This window comes from Cetorhinus maximus, chromosome 4 (assembly GCF_964194155.1).
Source record: "Cetorhinus maximus chromosome 4, sCetMax3.hap1.1, whole genome shotgun sequence".
NCBI lineage: Eukaryota > Metazoa > Chordata > Chondrichthyes > Lamniformes > Cetorhinidae > Cetorhinus > Cetorhinus maximus.
In genome coordinates this window covers 168,476,287-168,495,301 of record NC_135882.1, presented here as the reverse complement: position 1 = coordinate 168,495,301, position 19,015 = coordinate 168,476,287, and the positions used below count along the sequence as shown (strand labels likewise).

Sequence of the window (19,015 nt, the reverse complement as noted above, 5' to 3'; positions counted from 1 at the left end):
TAGGATTTTAAAACTGAGGCATTGTTATAACGGCAACCAGTGTACATCAACAAACACAGGGTGACAGTTGAGAGGAATTAGTGTGAATTAGGAAATGGGCAGCAGAGTTTTGGGATGAGCTGAAATTTGCAGAGGGTGGAAAAGGGGAGGTCAAACACCAGTGTGTTGGAATAGTCAGTCTAGAGCCAGCAAAGGCATGGATGAGGGTTTCTGCAGCAAATTAGCTAAGGCAGAAGTTAGTCATGATGTAATGGATATGGAAGAAGGCAGTCTTGGAAATGGAGCAGATATGTGGTCTGAAGCTGCTCTCTGAGTCAAATATGACACCAAGGTTGAAAACTGTCTGTTAGAGAGGATATGGGATTAGTTCAACAAATTGATGCCAATGTTGTGAACAGTCTGGCTCATGAGTGGAATGGAATCATTGACAGTCTTCCCAGTGTTTAATTGGATAAATTTGTGGCTCATTCAATACCAGATGTTCTGCCAAGCTGTCTAACAATCGACTTGCTGCAGGGGTCAAGAGAGCTTCGGGAGAAATAAAGATGGGTGTCATCAGTATGCAAAATGGAAGCTTATCCTGTATCTGCAGTGATGGCACTATGGGGCATCATGTGGCTGGGCCATTTTTCGGAAACACCAAGACATGATGTCAAGGTCCACGTGGAAGCTGCTGATACCCAGTTGTATCTCACTAACTGCTCTCTCGCCCTCACTGCTATTCTGCTTGCCTGTCATTCAGTCTTGGATTAGCTGCAATTTCCTACGGTTAAACATTGTGCGAGTTAGGAAATGGGCACTTTTTAGGTCAATATATAGAGGGTCCAACAAGGGACGGCGCAGTGCTGGACCTGATTGTGGGGAATGAAGCCGGACAGGTGGCTGAGGTGGTGGTGGGGGAGCATTTTAGTGATAGCGATCACAACATGGTACAATTTAAGCTTGTTATGGACAAAGAAATAGACAAGTTGCAAAAAATGTTTTGGATTGGGGGAGAGTTGATTTTGGTAAAATAAGACAGGATCTGGCCAAAGTAGAATGGAAACAGCTACTTGTGGGGAAATCTACAGAGGAGCAGTCGTGGGGGGGCAAAAAGGAAATGGGGAGGGTACAGGCTCAACATGTTCTCTCTAGGGTGATAGGAAGGAGTAACAAGCCCAGAAAACCATGGATGACCAGAGATATTCAGGATACGATGAGAAGGAAAAGAGACGCTTTTAGCAGGTACAAGGGAAGCAAATCAGTGGAGGCATTAGTGGAGTACAGAAAGTGCAGGGTGGAGCTTAAGAAATCAAGTAGGAGAGCAAAGAGGGGAAATGAGAAAGCTCTGGCTGGTAAAAGTAGGGAAAATCTCAAGATATTCTATAAGTATATCAACGGGAAGAGGATAACCAGGGAACGAATAGAGGCCATAAGGAACCAAGGGGGCAATCTATGGATGGAGCCAGAGGACATCAGTAGAGTGTTGAATGAATACTTCACATCCGTCTTCACCCAAGAGAATGAGGATAAAGGTATCAAACTCGGGGAGAGAGACTGAGAGGTTCTTGAGCAAATTGATACAGGGAGTGACAAGGTATTGGAGGTATTGGCAGGCTTAAAAATGGACAAATCTCCAGGTCTGGATGATTTGTGTCCCAGGCTGCTGAGGGAGGCAAGGGAGGAGATCGCAGGGGCTCTGACCCAAATTTTTAATTCCTCTCTGGCCACGGGGGAGGTGCCAGGGGACTGGAGAACAGCTAATGTGGTTCCGCTATTTAAGAAGGGTTGTAGAGATAAGCCAGGGAACTACAGGCCAGTGAGTCTCATGTCAGTGGTAGAGAAACTATTGGAGAAAATTCTGAAGGAGAGAATCTATCCCCACTTGGAGAGGCAAGGTTTGATCATGGATAGTCAGCATGGCTTTGTCAGAGGGAGGTCATGCCTAACAAATTTGATTGAATTTTTTGAGGAGGTGAGCAGGTGTGTAGATGAGGGTAGTGTAGTTGATGTAGTTCATATGGATTTCAGCAAAGCCTTTGTCAAGGTCCCACATGGGAGACTTATAAAGAAGGCAAATGCACATGGGCTACAGGGTAATTTGATAAGGTGGATTCAAAATTGGCTTAGTTGTAGGAGACAGAGGGTGCTTTAGTGACTGGAAGCCAGTGTCCAGTGGTGTACCACAGGGATCTGTGCTGGGTCCCCTATTATTCGTCATTTATATAAACAACATAGATGACTATGTTGGGGGTAGGATTAGTAAGTTTGCGGATGACACAAAGATTGGCTGGGTGGTTAACAATGAGGTTGAATATCTTGGGCTACAGGAAGATATAGATGGGATGGTCAAATGGGCAGATAAGTGGCAGATGGAATTTAACCCTGAAAAGTGTGAGATGATACACTTTGGAAGGAGTAATTAGACAAGGAAGTATTCAGTGAATGGCATGACACTAGGAAGTTCTGCGGAATAAAGGAACCTTGGCGTGTGTGTCCATAGATCTCTGAAGGCGGAGGGGCATGTTAGTGGTGAAAAAGGCATATGGGACACTTGCCTTTATCAATTGAGGCATAGATTACAAAAGTAGGTTGATCATGTTGGAGTTGTGTAGAACCTTGGTGAGGCCACAGCTGGAGTATTGTGTGCAGTTTTGGTCGCCACATTATAGGAAGGATGTGATTGCACTGGAGGAGGTGCAGAGGAGATTCACCAGGATGTTGCCTGGGATGAAACATTTAAGTTATGAAGAGAGGTTGGATAGACTTGGGTTGTTTTCGTTGGAGCAGAGAAGACTGAGGGGTGACCTGATCAAGGTGTACAAGATTATGAGGGGCATGGACAGGGTGGATAGGGAGCAGCTGTTCCCCTTAGTTGAAGGGTCAGTCACGAGGGGACATAAGTTCAAGGTGAGGGGCAGGTGGTTTAGGAGGGATGTGAAGAAAAACTTTTTTACCCAGAGGGTTGTGATGGTCTGGAATGCGTTACCTGGGAAGGTGGCGGAGGCGGGTTGCCTCACATCCTTTAAAAAGTACCTGGATGAGCACTTGGCACGTCATAACATTCAAGGCTATGGGCCAAGTGCTGGTAAATGGGATTAGGTAGGTAGGTGAGGTGTTTCTCACATGTCAGTGCAGACTCAATAGGCCGAAGGGCCTCTTCTGTACTGTGTGATTCTGTGATTCTGATTGGGAAGCCATTGTGTTCAGCCCCTACAACCAACTTGGCCATCCATTCAATCCCCCTCCTTGGACACAGTGCCAAGCTGGACCAGACTGTTTACAATCTTGCCGTCCTATTTGACCATGAGCTGCACCTATGACTCTACATCCTAGCCATCACAGAGGCTTCCTACTTCCATCTCCATGGCATTACCTGTTGCCACCCGTGCCTCAGCCCATCTGCTGCCAAAACTTTCATCAATGTTTTCATTGCCACCAGACTCAACTGTTCCCTTACTCTCCTGGCCAGCCTCCCATCTTTCCTGCTCTATAAATGTAGTCATCCAAACTCTGCTGCCTGCATTTTGACTCTCACTCGGTCCTGATAAACCCATTATCCCTGTGTTCACTGACCTACATTGCCTCCCAGTCCACCATAATTTAAATCCTAGTGTCCAAATCCATCAGGACCTTGCCCCTCCATATCTCAGTCACTCTTTCTAACTGTACAACCCTCCAGGAACATGGTGTTCCTCCAAACTTTTGTTTCTTGTGCATTCCCCATCCCTTTTCCCTCCATCAGTAATGGTGTCTTTGACCCTCTGACTTTTTGTAAAATTGGATGATAATACACTTGGCCTGTGAAACCAGAAGTTGCTCGATGGACTGCATTTATCAATTCCTTGATGTCTCTATTGTTGTGGCTTCTTGATTCAGAACTGCATGGAGAAAACTTATTAGTCTTGATTTTCATGGCGATTGCTGGTGACACCAGAAGCAGGTTAAAAACTCCAGCAACTGATGCTCTAGAAAAGTTCTGAAAAAAGAAATTGGGCCTCTCTTCAAGGTTGACAATCTGGGATCCAGATGATGCTATGAACTCTTTGTTGCACTGTATGAAATCATCTAAAACTCTTGAGGATTCTGAAGACTCCCAGCCAATCTTTTATTTTATCTCTTATATAATTTTGTTTGGACCTTAAGTCCCCTATAATTGGGCTTTAAAACTGCAAAATAAATCCCTCTTCATACCCTATCGGGGAATGAGCCATCTTCTGCAGCGATTAAGTCATCATAGTTTCTGTTTTCAAAGTTTAAAGCTACTTTTAAATTGTCATTGTTTTAATTTTATCAAGACCATACTTGAGTGATCTGGGCTGAAATTTAATCAAGGAGCTCAAATGATATTCAGACAATATTCAAGTTTTGCTTATTACATCATCCAAACCCTTAAACTAACCGCTTTTCTCACTGCCAACTGCCAGAATGTTATAGCCCTAAACACGTAGTGCAGTGGGTTTTTTCAACATCTTTTATGTGTGACCTCTTGCAAATGCTGATACTCCTGGGGACTGCTTGTTCTAACTTCCAATAAACGGTGTTAGCTACCCAAATTTCAGTAGAAACGTTTAGTTGCATATAGCAACTGAAATAAATCAACAAATACAGAAAGCTATGGGGTAGAGAATTCCAGAGACAGAGTGCTCATGGCCAGGTCCCAGACAAGCAGCCGTTTGATTACTTCATGCATCTCAGTTTGAAATCCTATGACTTAGTATGGTGAGGAAATGAGAAACATGAAAGGGAAATTTAACTCTACTAATGAGTATTTACAACAGTACCTCCCTGGTTTTATTCTATTTTAAAGGAAAAACCAGTTGCCAAGCTTTTCATTTCTAAACCATGCTGAATTCTGCCTTGACGTTATTGAGACATGACAGTATCACGATGAAACAGTATATGGTCCTTTTCCAGCTCCAGATAATATTGTGCGGAATTTGCTGATAAAAAACGGTGCAGGAATAACGTGCGCCGTTATTAATGTGAAAATTGGCCAGCAACTTGTGAAGAGGTTTTTTTTTCTTTCTGTCTCTCTCTCTCTGAATCCAATCTTACTTTCCCCCTCTTTATTTCTCTTTTGGTACATGAGCTGACATTGATTTCACTCACTCTAATTTATCCTCCTTGCTCTCTTTATTTCTCGACCTTTAATTCTCATTGGTTAAGAAGATGGACAGCTGGCCCTGCTCTTCACCAAGGTCCCAGATGCCCTGTTGCCCTCTCTGTGCCATTGTCAGCTCATATTTCCAGCAACTTATAGAGGGATTAAAAATACAATGCAGGAAAAGGTCAGTTTGACTGAGCACACTGTAAGATAACCCACTCCAGCAAGTTCCAGCCCAAATTTGAGTATAGTACCCTATTAATAAAGCAATTTTCAATACTGGTCGACCAAGTGCTGCTTTTGGAACTAAAATAGCACCTGAGATATTTTGCTTGTTTTGAAGGTACTGCTCCAGCTTTTAGGCTTGTTTTTATCACCTACAATATTTAAAATTTAAATATGTGCTCTTCAATATATCAGTTACGCAGCGAAGTTGCTTAGAATATACACTGTGTAAGCACTAGGATTTCCTCTCAAAACTTATTTACCTCTCTAGTTCTCTCTTCTTTTAAGGTACTACTCAAAACTTAGCTTCCATGACCAAGCTGTCCTAATATTTCCTTATGTGGCCCGATGGAGTGAAGCGCCTTTGGAAATTTTGCTATCTTAAAAGTGTAAAATGTTGTTGCAACCTCCTACTTTTGCAGAAACCTGTAGCACTGAGAGGATTGTTTCCCAGTGCGTAAAAAACTCTCTGAAATGTATGTGATTATTAAGTTTGAAGATGATGTAGTTCAATCCGAAACTAGGGTTTTAGATCTCAACAAAAGAAACTATGAAGCTATGAAGCAAGTTGGCTGTAGTGGGTTGGGAAAATACATTAAAAGGTATGAAGGTAGTCATGCAATGGTTAGTACTTAAAGAACTAATGCATGGTTTACAACCAATATACATTCCTTTAAGGCATGAAAACCCAACAGGAACAGTGATTCAACCATGGCTAACAAGGGGAGTTAAAGATTTATGTTAAATCAGAGTAAGAGGCTCATAAAGTTGCCAAAAATAGATAGTAAGCCTGAGAACTGAGAGCATTTTAGAATTTAGCAAAGGACCAAGAAACTGATAAAGAAAGGGAGAATAGAATATGAATGTAAATGAGCGAGAAACATAAAAACTGACTGTAAAAGCTCCTTTAGGTACGTAAAAATGAAAAGGCTAGCAAGGGTAAATGTGGGTCCTTCATAGGCAGAGACAGGAGAATTTAGCATGGAACATTGGGAAATAACAGAGAAATTAAATAATTACTTTGTGTCTGCCTTCACGGGAGAAAATACAAAAATCCTCCCAGAAATAATAGTGAACCTAGGGATGAGCCAGAATGAGGAACAGGAGGAAATTAATATTAATACAAAAGTAGTATTGGAAAAATTAATGGGACAGAAAGATGATAAACCCCCTGGACCTGATGATCTACATCCTAGAGTGTTGAAAGAGGTAGCTGTAGAGATAGTGAATGCATTGATGGCCATCTTTCAAAATTCTAGATTCTGGAACAGTGCCTGTGAATTGGAAGGTAGCAAATGCAATCCCACTGTTTAAGAAAGGAGGGAGAGAGACAATGGGGAACTACAGACCTGTTAGCCTGATGTCAGTTGTAGGGAAAATACCATAATCTATTGGAAAGGACTGATAACTGGACACTTAGAAAATGATGATCTGATTGGGCAGAGTCAACATGTATTTATGGAAGGGAAATCCTGTTTGACAAACCTGTTAGAATATTTTGAAGATGTTGCTAGCAGGATAGGAAAGGGGAACCTATAGATGTGGTGTATTTGGAAAAGGTCCCACACAGAAGGCTAGTAAACAAAATTAGAGCACATGGCATGGGGGTAATATTCTGGCATGGATTGAAGATTGGTTAATGGACAGAAAACACAGTAGGAATACACATGGACTGCAGTGTTTCAAGAAGGCAGCTTACCACCACCTTCTCAAGGGCAATTAGAGATGGGCAATAAATGCTGGCCTAGCCAGCAACATCCATATCCCATGAATGAATAAAAATAAATAAGTGGGTCATTCTCAAGTTGGCAGGCTGTGACTGGTGAGGCACCACAAGGATCAGTGCGTTGGCCCCAGCTATATCACAATCTATATCAATGGTTTGAATGTGGGGATTCAATGTAAGAATTCCAAGTTTGCAGATGACACAAAACTATTTGGGAACATGAGCTGTGAGGAGGATGAAAAAAGGCTTCAAGGGGATTTGGACAGGCTTAGTGAGTGGGCAAGAACATGGCAAATGGAAAGCAGGAAACTACAGGCCAGTTAGATTAACATCTGTCATAGGGAAAATGCTGGAATGTATTATGAAGGAGGTTATAGCAGGGCACTTAGAAAATCTCAGTTCAATCAGGCAGAGTCAACATGGTTTTGTGAAAGGGAAATCGTGGTTGATTAATTTATTAGACTATTTGAATAAGTGACAAGCAATGTGGATTAGGGGGATCTGTGCATGCGGTGTACCTAGATTCCAGAAGGCATTTGTCAAAGTGCCACATCAAAGCTTACTGCACAAAGTAAGATGTCATAGAGCAACATTTTCCCCCTGTCAGGGGGGAAGTGCAGGAGCGGTCATGGGCGGGTGGCCCTCCGATTGGCACCCCTAATCAGGGGCGCACCGCTATTTTTCGTGGGTGGGCCAATTAAGGCCCGCCCAGCATGACGTCCGCACGGAAGTGCTGTGTGCTCCCTGTGCGGGTGGGGGGAGAATGGCAAATGCGGAAGTTCCAGTCTCCCTGAGTTAGTGCTGCCTCAGGGAGATTGGCTCCCAAGGTGAATAAGTTATTCTTTCGAAAATTTCATTTCCCATCCATGTCCCCTCATGTGACGATGTCACATGAGTTGGGACATGGACATAACTTTAAGTAAACATAAACTTGTAAGTAAAAGTGAATGTTAATTTTTTAGTTCAGTCATGAAACCTCATCCCGCCCGTAGATGAGGTTTCATGCTTTTGCAGGTGGCCGCCAGCGCTACCGACCTGCCCGCCAACCTTAAGCTTGGACGGGGCAGGTCCACTAATTGGTTTTATTTCTTTTTGAACGGCCTCAATAGGCCGTTGACAGGTCGGTGGGCCGACCTGAAAATGCAAATGACGCGGGATAACATCGGGAATTCCGCCCCCGCTCGCTGATGGGAAAATTCTTGCTATGGTGTAGGGGGTAACATATTAGCATGGATAGAGGATTGGTTAGCTAACAGGAAACAGAGAGTAGGCATAAATTGGCCATTTTTGAGTTGGAAAGATGTGATGAGTGGAGGGCCACAGGACCTCAACTATTTACGATTCATACCAATGACTTGGAATAAGGGACCAAATACATGGTTACTGAATTTGCTGATGATACAAAGATAGGTAGGAAAGTAAATTATGACGAGGACAGAAGGAGTCTGCAAAGGGAAGTGAATGGGCAAAAATTTGGCAGATGGAGTAGAATGTGGGAAAATGTGAACTTGTGCACTTTGGCAGGAAGAATAGAAATCAGTATATTATTTAAATGGAGAGAGATTGCAGAACTCTGAGGTACGGAAGGATCTGGGTGACCTGGTACAGGAATTACAAAAAGTTAGTATATGGGTACAGAAAGTGATTAGGAAGGCAAATGGAATGTTGCTGTTTATTGCAAGGGAAATGGAATATAAAAGGATGTTTTGCTGCAGTTGTACAGGGCATTGGTGAGATCATATCTAGAGTACTGTGTCAAGTTTTGGTCTCTTTATTTAAGAAAGGATATAAATGTGTTAGACGCAGTTCAGAGAAGGTTCATTTTGACTGATTCCTGGGATGGGCGGGGTTTATCTTATGAGGAAAGGTTGGACAAACTGGACCTGTATCCACTGGAGTTCAGAAGAATGAAAGGTATATTGAAACATATAAGGTCCTGAGGTGAGTTGACAAGGTAAATGCTGAAAGGATGCTTCCCCTTGTGGGAGAGACTGTAACTAGGGGATAAGGTTTAAAAATAAGGGGTCTCACATATAAGATGGAGATGAGGAGAAATTTTGTCCATTTCACTGTGAGGAAATAACATAAATTAGTTGTCGTGACTAATGTCACACTCATAATCTTAGCTATCCAGTCCCTATGGAGTCATACCTAGCTCAAAGGAAGATGGTTGTAGTTGTTGGAGGTCAATCATCTTAGTCCTGGGACATTGCTGCAGGAGTTCCTCACGTTAGTGTTCTAGGCCCACCCATCTTCAGCTGCTTCATCAGTGACCTTCCTTCCATCATAAGGTCAGAAGTGGGGATGTTTGCTGATGACTGCAAAATGTTCAGTACCATTCGTGACTCCTCAGATACTGAAGCAGTCCGTGTCCATATGCAGCAAGACTTGAACAACATTCAGGCTTGGGTGACAAGTAACATTAACGCCACACAAGTGCCAGGCAATGACCACCTCCAACAAGAGAAAATCTAACCATTGCCCTTTGACATTCAATGGCATTACCATTGTTGAATCCCCTTTTGTCATCACCCTGGTGGTTACCAAAGACCAGAAACTGAACTGGACAAGCCAAGTAAATGATGTGGTTACAAGAACAAGTCAGAGGCTGGGAATTCTGTGGAGAGTAACTCACTTCCTGACTCCCCAAAGCCTGTCCACCATCTGCAAGGCTCAAGTCAGGAGTGTGATTGAATAGTGTCCTTTTGCCTGGATGAGTGAGGCTCCAACAGCTCAAGAAGCTGTACATCATCCAGGGATAAGCAGCCCACTTGTCTGGCACTCTATCCACCACCTTAAACATTCACTCCCTCCACCACTGATGCACAGTGGTAGCAGTGGGCAGAATTTTCGGGTTGGCGAGCGGGGGCAGGGCCCGCTTGCCAACGCGTAAAATGATGCGCGATGATGTTGGGCGTGTGTCCCGACGTCAACGTGATATTTCATTCGGCGGGCACGCTCCGGAGTTGGCTGCGCACCCGCTGAAATGTCAACGGCCAATAAAGGCCATCAAGAAATCAATTGAAGCAGTTTAGAATGCTGCCCGTCCAACCTTAAGGTTGGCGGGGGGGCAGGCGAAGAGCCCAGGCGGCCTTCACATTTTTCATGGAACCTCATCCACGGGCGGGATGAGGTTTCATGAAGTGTTTAAAAATTGAATAAATTTTTTAAAAAAAATTCATTGACATGTCCCAGCTCATGTGACACTGTCACATGAGGGGACATATCTTAAAATTTTTTAATTTCTTTATTTACATGTTTAAAACTTAAACTAATCTCCCTGAGGCACCTCTGTGCCTCAGGGAGATTTCTGTGCCCTTTCACGCACATGTCCCGACTCGGGGAACCCCTCCCCGCTCACACAGGGAGCGCTCAGCGCTTCCGGGCGCGTGTCACGCTGGCAGGCCTTAATTGGCCCACCCATGTAAAGCCCACCCGCCCCTGCCCCCGCACAACCCCTCCACCCCCAACGGGGGGAAAATTCCCCCAGTGTGTACCAGCTACAAGATGCACTACAGCAACTCACCAAGGCTCCTTCAACAGCACATTCTAAACCCATGACATCTATCAGCCAGAAGGACAAGGGAAACAGATGCATGAGAACACCAGCACCTGCAAGTTTCCCCCCCAAACCCCACAACCATCTTGATTAAAGTATGTTTAAAGCAGAGATCGGCAGATTTCTAAATACCAGTGACATAAAGGGATGTGGGGATAGTGCGGGGGAAAAAGGCATTGAAGTGGATGATCTGCCATGATTGTATTAGATGGCGGAGCAGGCTTGATGGGCTGAATGGCCTACTCCTGTTCCTATGTTCCTCTGTACCATCCTGCCATGAAACTATGTCACATTCTTTCACTGTCGCTGGGTCAAAATCCTGGAACTCCCTTCCTAACAGCACTGCAGGTGTACCTTCTCCACGTGGGCTACAGCTCACCACCACCTTCTCAAGGGCAACTAGGGATGGGTAATATCCTTTGAAAGAATTTTTTTAAATGATCAAATATACCCAGGATACACGATGTGATAGAGGATAAAATGTTCATATTGGAGGCAGAAACCAGAATCAGGCAATGAAATGCTGTCCAAGTGGTGTGTGACACATGCGGAATAATTGAAAGTTGATGCATTCCTGTTTGGAGGTAGGTGGGAGACGGAGTTGCTGTTTGACTTTGCTGCTCCATTTGAGTCACTGTTATTTCACAGGCTGCATGGCATGTGGTTTGAGGATTATGTCTTGGATAGCCCTGCTCTATCTTATGCATTTGTTTACCTTTTGGATTGCTGAGGGTTAGTTATTTACATTTCATTTTTTATTTATTCATTCTCACGATGTGGTCATTGCTGGCAAGGCCAGCATTTATTGCCCATCCCTAATTGTTCTTGAGATGCTTATGGTGAACTACCCCTTTGAACCATGCTACTGATGAACTTTAAAAAGGAGGTGAGCACTTATCTGTTTGGGAAGAAGATCATATGTTTTAGACTGAGATGATCAAATACTACATGGGACACTTGAATCCTGTATAGTTGAGCCTACAAACAGAGTATTTTGTTTGTGGGACTAGCTGGCCAGTTAGAATAGTGAAGCATACAAAGTGCATGATAATTCTGGATATATTCCCATACTTTTGTGAAACGGGGAATATATATCCAAATACTGTTGATTAAAGTATTGTTGTCTATACATTTCCAAGTGATATGTTCAGCAGATTATAGGCATCAATATTGGATTCTGATTCATATATTAAAAATATCCTCATTTTTGTCTGAGTTTGTGATTCGTTATCCACTAGAGGGAACTGTTAAAATCTGTGAAGTCAATAGTACAGAAGTCTTGTGTCCAACATTTGCCTGTTATTTTAATAGAGGCTTTAACCTGTTTGAATTTATTTTATCTGAAAAGGAAGGATGTGCAGTGCTATGGGGAGAAGGTGGGGGAATGGCATGATGTGAATTGCTCATTCAGAGAGTCGGTGCAGACAGCATAAAAGCTAAAGAGAAAGCATACAATGCGGCAAAGAGCAGTGGGAAACCCGGGGATTGGGAAGCCTACAAAGACCAACAGAGGACAACTAAAAAAGAAATAAGGAGGGAGAAGATTAAATATGAGGGTAAACTAGCCAGTAATATAAAAGAAGATTGCAAGAGTTTTTTTAGATATATAAAGGGTAAGAGAGAGGCAAAAGTGGACATTGGGCCGCTGGAAAATGATGCTGGAGAAGTAGTAGTGGGGAACAAAGAAATGGTGGAGGAACTGAATAGGTACTTTGCGTCAGTCTTCACAGTGGAAGACACGAGTGACATCCCCAAAGTTCAAGAGAGTTGGAGGGGGCAGAGGTGTGTATGGTGGCCATTACCAAGGAGAAGGTGCTAGGAAAACTGAAAGGTCTGAAGGTGGATAAATCACCTGGTCCAGATGGATTACACCCCAGAGTTCTGAAGGAGATAGCTGAAGAGATAGTGGAGGCATTAGTGGTGATCTTTCAGGAATCACTGGAGCCAGGGAGGGTCCCAGAGGACTGGAAAATCACTAATGTAACCCCCCGTTTAAGAAGGAGTGAGGCAAAAGACGGGAAATTACAGGCCGATTAACCTGACCTCGGTCGTTGGTAAGATTTTAGAGTCCATTATTAAGGATGAGATTTCAGAATACTTGTAAGTGCATGGTAAAATAGGGCAAAGTCAGCATGGTTTCATGAAGAGGAGGTCATGCCTGACAAATCTGTTAGAATTCTTTGAGGAGGTAACGAGTAGGTTAGACAAAGGAGAGCCAATGGATGTTATCTACTTGGACTTCCAAAAGGCTTTTGACAAGGTGCCGCACAGGAGGCTGCTCAGTAAGATAAGAGCCCATGGTGTTAGAGGCAAGGTACTAGCATGGATAGAAGATTGGCTGTCTGGTAGGAGGCAGAGAGTGGGGATAAGGGGGTCCTTCTCAGGATGGCGGCCGGTGACTAGTGGAGTTCCACAGGGGTCAGTGTTGGGACCACAACTTTTCACTTTATATATTAATGATCTAGATGAAGGAACTGAGGGCATCATGGCTAAGTTTGCAGATGATACAAAGATAGGTGGAGGGACAGATAGTATCGAGGAGGCGGGGAGGCTGCAGAAGGATTTGGACAGATTAGGAGAATGGGCAAAGAAGTGGCAGATGGAATACAACGTGGGGAAGTATGAGGTCAGGCACTTTGGTAGGAAGAATAGAGGCATAGACTATTTTCTAAATGGGGAGAGAATTCAGAAATCTGGAGTGCAAAGGGACTTGTCCAGGATTCTCTTAAGGTTAACTTGCAGGTTGAGTCAGTAGTTAGGAAGGCAAATGCAATGTTGGCATTTATTTCGAGAGGACTAGAATATAAAAGCAGGGATGTGCTGCTGAGGCTTTATAAGACTCTGGTCAGACCACATTTAGAACATTGTGAGCAATTTTGGTACCCGTATCTCAGGAAGGATGTTCTGGCCCTGGAGAGGGTCCAGAGGAGGTTCAGAGAACGATCCCAGGAATGAAAGGCTTAACATATGAGGAACGTTTGAGGATTCTGGGTCTCTACTCGATGGAGTTTAGAAGGATGAGGGGGGATCTGATTGAAACTTACAGAATACTGAAAGGCCTGGGAAGAGTGGACGTGGGGAAGATGTTTCCATTGGTAGGAGAGACTAGGACCCAAGGGCACAGCCTCAGAGTAAAGGGAAGATCTTTTAGAACAGAGATGAGGAGAAACTTCTTTAGCCAGAGAGTGGTGAATCTATGGAATTCATTGCCACAGAAGGCTGTGGAGGCCAGGTCATTGAGTGTATTTAAGACTGAGATAGATAGGTTCTTGATTGGTAAGGGGATCAAAGGTTACGGGGAGAAGGCAGGAGAATGGGGTTGAGAAACTTATCAGCCATGATTGAATGGCGGAGCAGACCCGATGGGCCGAATGGCCTAATTTCTGCTCCTATGTCTTATGGTCTTATGGACACAATGGGACGAATGGCCTCCTTCTGCGCCGTGACAATTCTGTGATTCTGTGAACAAATGCAGCTGCAAGAAATTTATTGGGTTGCTATTTTAATGGAAGCAATAAAACATGAAAACTACATAGGTTAAAACCATTGTTAAAGTAGTTATGGCAGCAGTTACCAGAAACTAAATAAAGCTTGAATAAAGTTTTCTCAATTTAAAATTCATGAAACACCTAATGACCCATCCAGCTCAAATGATCTATGCTTATTGACTGATTAATTGAAATCCAAGGAGAATGATTTGGACTCTGCCTCCTTTCAAGGGATATGCAAAGCCATCATAATTCAAGTGTTGAGGGCATGGATCCCGCTGTCTTAGTTCGTTCCCACTAAAGGATTAGGAGGTTCTTTTGAGTGTTGAGGATTTCCTCTGGAACAGATTCCCAACACGTTAGCTATTCTTAGAACAAACCCAACTCTCTCCAATTGGGGAAAGAAGGGAGGGAACCTATGTATAGCCTGGAAGTTGACATTTATAGGCTGGTAGACTTCTTTAGTCCTCTATTAAGGCTGAACTGTTGTGACAACCTTTTCTATCATAAGCACTGTATAAATCTTGTCATAAGAGATGCATGCTTTTCCTCACTGCATGAACAGTAATGACATTGAAACCAGTAGTTATGTGGACGAGATCCTGCATTCAAAATGGGATTACAAACTGTGATAATTCACTTTCACAAATTGACATTCTAGTTTTTGGCTTCAGCTCATTTTTCCTTGATGCAGGTAATGGAAAAACCCAACAACCCCAATTCATGAAATTCTGATTGGATGTTTTGATTTTCCTAAAGAAAATAAATTTTCTAAGAGACTAGTTGATTGTTTCTTACAATGAGACAGGTCAGAGCGGCTGATTACAGTTTCTATACAAAGTCATGGAAATATGGTCAGGTAAGACATTGCTTTCTTGCAGTAGCATGGCAGATCTTGGAAAATCAACTTCTGCTATTATAGCATCAGTGCTCACTTTAACAAGTTTATGAAAATTAGTTCAACCACTGTGTAAGAACTAAAAAATTATTATCCATAACCTTGCCATCCATTCTAACAGGCCAATTTTTTTTTTACACAATCACAGAAAATGCTGGAAAAATTCAGCAGGTCTAACAGCATCTGTGGGGAGAGAAAAAGGGGGTTAACATTTCGAGTCCGTATGATTCTGTTTTTTCTCAGCATTTTCTCAAGATTTTCTATTTTTGTTTCAGATTTCCAGCATCCGCAGTATTTTGCTTTTATCTTAGTAAGCAATTTTTAAAATTCATTTGTGAGATGTTGGCGATGCTGTCAACATTTATTGTCCGTCCCTAATTAGCCTTGAGAATGAGATGGTGAGTTGCCCACTTGAACCACTGCATGGTGTGGTGTGAATATACCATAGCGCTGTTAGGACATGAGATCTGGGATTTTGACCCAGCTCCTTGACCCAGATTCTGAGATGAGGATTAAGGAACAAATCTAATTTAACTAAAGTGATTCATAACTTAATAAAAGTTGATTTTATAATGTAACACTTGCTAGTTAGAAATGAGTCACTTGGTCCAAATGGAATGCATCCTAACTTGCTGAAACAAGCAAAGAAAGATATAGTAGAGGAGCATTGGTCACAATTGTTCAATCCTCATTGGAGATAGGAGTAATGATAGAGGGCTGGAAGATGCCTAATGTTAGACCACTGTTCAAGAAAGGTAGAGGGATAAACCTGGAAACTCCAAGCCCATGAACCGAATATCAGTTATGAGGACAAGTTATTATCAGGGTGTCCTCTGGTTCTCAATCCTTCCACCACTGGGAACAATTTCTACATATCTATTTGGTCCAGACCCCTCATGGTTTTCGAACACTTCTGTCAATTCTCCTACTAACCTTCTCTTCTCCAAGGATAACACCCCTAGCTTCTACAATTTACCCATGTAACTGAAATGCCTCTATTTATTAAAGCCCGTGATCCCATATGTCTTTTTAACCACTTTCTAAATCTGCCCTTGTGTTCCTGCATCCACTTTAGCATTATGCATGTTATTTTATAATATCTCTCCGCATTCTTCCTACCAAAATGTACGACCTCCCACCTCTCTGCATTAAATTTCATCTTCCATGTGTCTGCCCATTCTCCCAGACTGCCTCAGTCCTCTTGAAGCCTATCACAATCCTGGATAATCCACAGCACTTCCAAGTTTTGTGTCATCTGCAAATTTTGAAGTCGTGCCCTTAATATATACCAAGAAAAGTAGTGGTCCTTGTACAACCTCTGACAAACCCCATTGTATACCTCCCTCCAGTTGGAAAAACAACCGTTTACCACTACTCTCTGTTTCATTTCACTCAGCCAAGTTCATACCATGCTGCTATTTGCCCTTTTATTCCATGGGCTAAACACCTAAAAGAAACAGATTATCTGGTCGTTAAAACATTAACTTTTATTGGGACTTCACTGTGTGCAAACTGGCTGCTGTGTTCCCTTCATTACACCAGTGGCTGCTATTCAAAATTACTTCATTGGCTGTAATATGCTTTGGGTTGTTCTGAGGTCATAAAAGGTTCTATGGAAATGCTGGTCTTTTTTTCTGCTTTTGCTGTCAGGTTTGTTGGAAACTGAAGCTGCCAAATTTATGACTTGTATTTTTCCTCCCTCATGATGCATCAGTTAAATATATTCTAGTTATTTCTTTTCAGGTTGCATCTATGGGTATCTCTAAGTCTTGGGAACTTGTGGTTTAACTGTGATTAATATTAGCAAGTGTCATGTATGATTATTTCACCATACAGCTTTTGGACAAATTGTTGCGTTTGAATGTTTTCTACAGGGCGATTCAGTCCAATTGGTGGATGAAAGTCCTTTTTCTGACTCTTCCACCCTGGAACAGAAAACTAGCAATATTGGTGGAACCACTGGATGTATCAGTTTATGGATGCAGTGGATGTTGCCTAAAGTGACTGTTAAATTGTTTGCTCAGGACCCTGGCAGTAAAGGCACAGGTGAGAAATATTTTTTTCTGTATCAATGAGTAAGGAGTGAAAAATCCCCCCCCCCCCGCCCGCCTCCACACTTCCAACCCCACCCATTATAAACACTCTTTTATGATGAAAGAAAAATCAATTTTCTCACAGAAATTTAGGCATTTAAGTTACAAGCCTGTAACCAGTAACCCTAAAGGAGAATTCTAGAATACAAGAGATGGTGAATCAGCAGCCTGTTTTACGCTTTGGATGGTTTTCTCTCCCATTGATGTCTGATTACTCCAACAAGTGCCTATGGTGATAGGACGTGAGTTTTTGCCTGGATTCCCTATATGGTAACATCTCTATCTTTCAGGAGGAGCTGCACAGTTTAAATCAAGTGCCTCTACACAGAAAGTGAAGTAAAAGAAACACTAAGGCAGCTTCAAAATAGCTTTAGTTTTTTGTGGTCTTTAGCATTATTGGAAAATCTCTGGGAACAAACTATCTTTCTGCTATTCAGGAATTGAAGCATTTGTAGAATTTTTAAAATTGGGGCAGGAAGGAGGAATTTGTTGACTGTAGATCGGTCCTAATAATTGTGACATTTGCCAAAGAAATCTGACACATTCTGCTTTGGATTAAAGTTGCAAACATGTAAAATGGACGGATAGGTAAAGATCAGCTGGCCCACCATGTATGATGGCCAAAGCATCACGACTAACATTTCCTTCCTCCATCCCTCTTCCCTGTCCTGCCTGCTCACTCCAACCCTGTAATCTACTTGGAAAGGCAAATGACGGAGAAATTAGTTAGGAACCTTAAAGCAAAAAATATTTGGGAAAATGCCTCTCTGACCTCCTCAGATGATCAACTCTAGTTCAGGAGATCATATGGATCAAGTGTCATCGATAAGGTTCCAAGCTACTCTGTTCTGTTGCTCTTCTGGCTAATACATATTTCGAGAGTGTGTTATGATAAACTTTCAAAACCTTCGAGCACTTTTCAGCTGAACTGCTGTTGTGAAGTGATCATTTGTTCTTCCCAGAAGGCTGACTGCCGTGTATCTCCACCTCCGTATGTCCTTTGTTGCCCTTACACATTCTGCATAAGTCTAGAACTAGGGGCCACTGTGAAAAATTAAGGGGTCGCCCATTTAAGACAGGGATGATTTTGTTTTTCCTCTCAGAATGTCGTGAGTCTTTGGAACTGCCTTCCTCAAAAGGTGGTGGAAGCAGGATCTTTGAATATTTTTAAGGCGGGGTAGATAGATTCTTGATAAGTAAGGGGGCGAAAAGTTAATGAGTAGGTGGGAATGTGGAGTTGAGGCCACAATTGGATCAGCCATGATCTTATTAAATGGCGACGCAGACTTGAGGGGCCAAGTGGCCTACTCCTGCTCCGAATTCATGTGTTTGTATAAGTCAACTACATTCAATTCATTATATCTCTCATCCATTTTTCCTTTTAAGAAGTGTAAAGAATCCAAAGATCAACTTTGTAGAGTGGAATCACCACTTCTAAAAAATCTGCCATGGTGATGAGCAATAGACATGCAGTTTATTTCGTTTTAGAACTTTACATCATGCTGAAACAGTAGTTTGAATCTTCAGACCCCATGGTAATTGCCCGGTTAATTAATTTTGCACCAATCTGCTCTTTTTGTTAATGAGTGACTTCTGAGGCATTGTTAGAGCTACCATAATATATAAGCAAAATACTGCGGATGCTGGAAATCTAAAACAAAAACAGAAAATGCTGGAAAAACTCAGCAGGTCTAACAGCATCTGTGGAGAGAAAGGCAGAGTTAATCTTTTGAGTCTGTATGACGCTTCTGTAGAGCTACCATGTTTTTTCGATTAATCAAGTTCTCCAATTGCACTTTCAGAGATCTGTGTTGTTGGTGAACTCGAAGACCTGAGTGCTTCAGTAGATATCCAAGATGTTTATACTAAGGTGAAGTGCAAAGTAGGCAGCTTCAATATTGATCACTACAAGAACAGGTAAAATAATAATGGTTTGTCAG

At 42.5% G+C, this 19,015-nt stretch overlaps 1 protein-coding gene across 3 annotated transcripts in view; it reads left to right on the top strand.

Moving 5' to 3' along the window:
• vps13b (vacuolar protein sorting 13 homolog B) overlaps nucleotides 1-19,015 on the top strand; it is a 1,109,808-nt gene that overhangs the window by 757,695 nt on the left and 333,098 nt on the right. For all 3 annotated transcript variants that reach the window (XM_078541117.1, XM_078541119.1, XM_078541118.1), the window contains exons 26-27: nucleotides 16,857-17,028; nucleotides 18,878-18,992. In XM_078541117.1, the coding sequence (XP_078397243.1) occupies nucleotides 16,857-17,028; nucleotides 18,878-18,992 (287 nt within the window). The remainder of the gene's footprint in view (nucleotides 1-16,856; nucleotides 17,029-18,877; nucleotides 18,993-19,015) is intronic.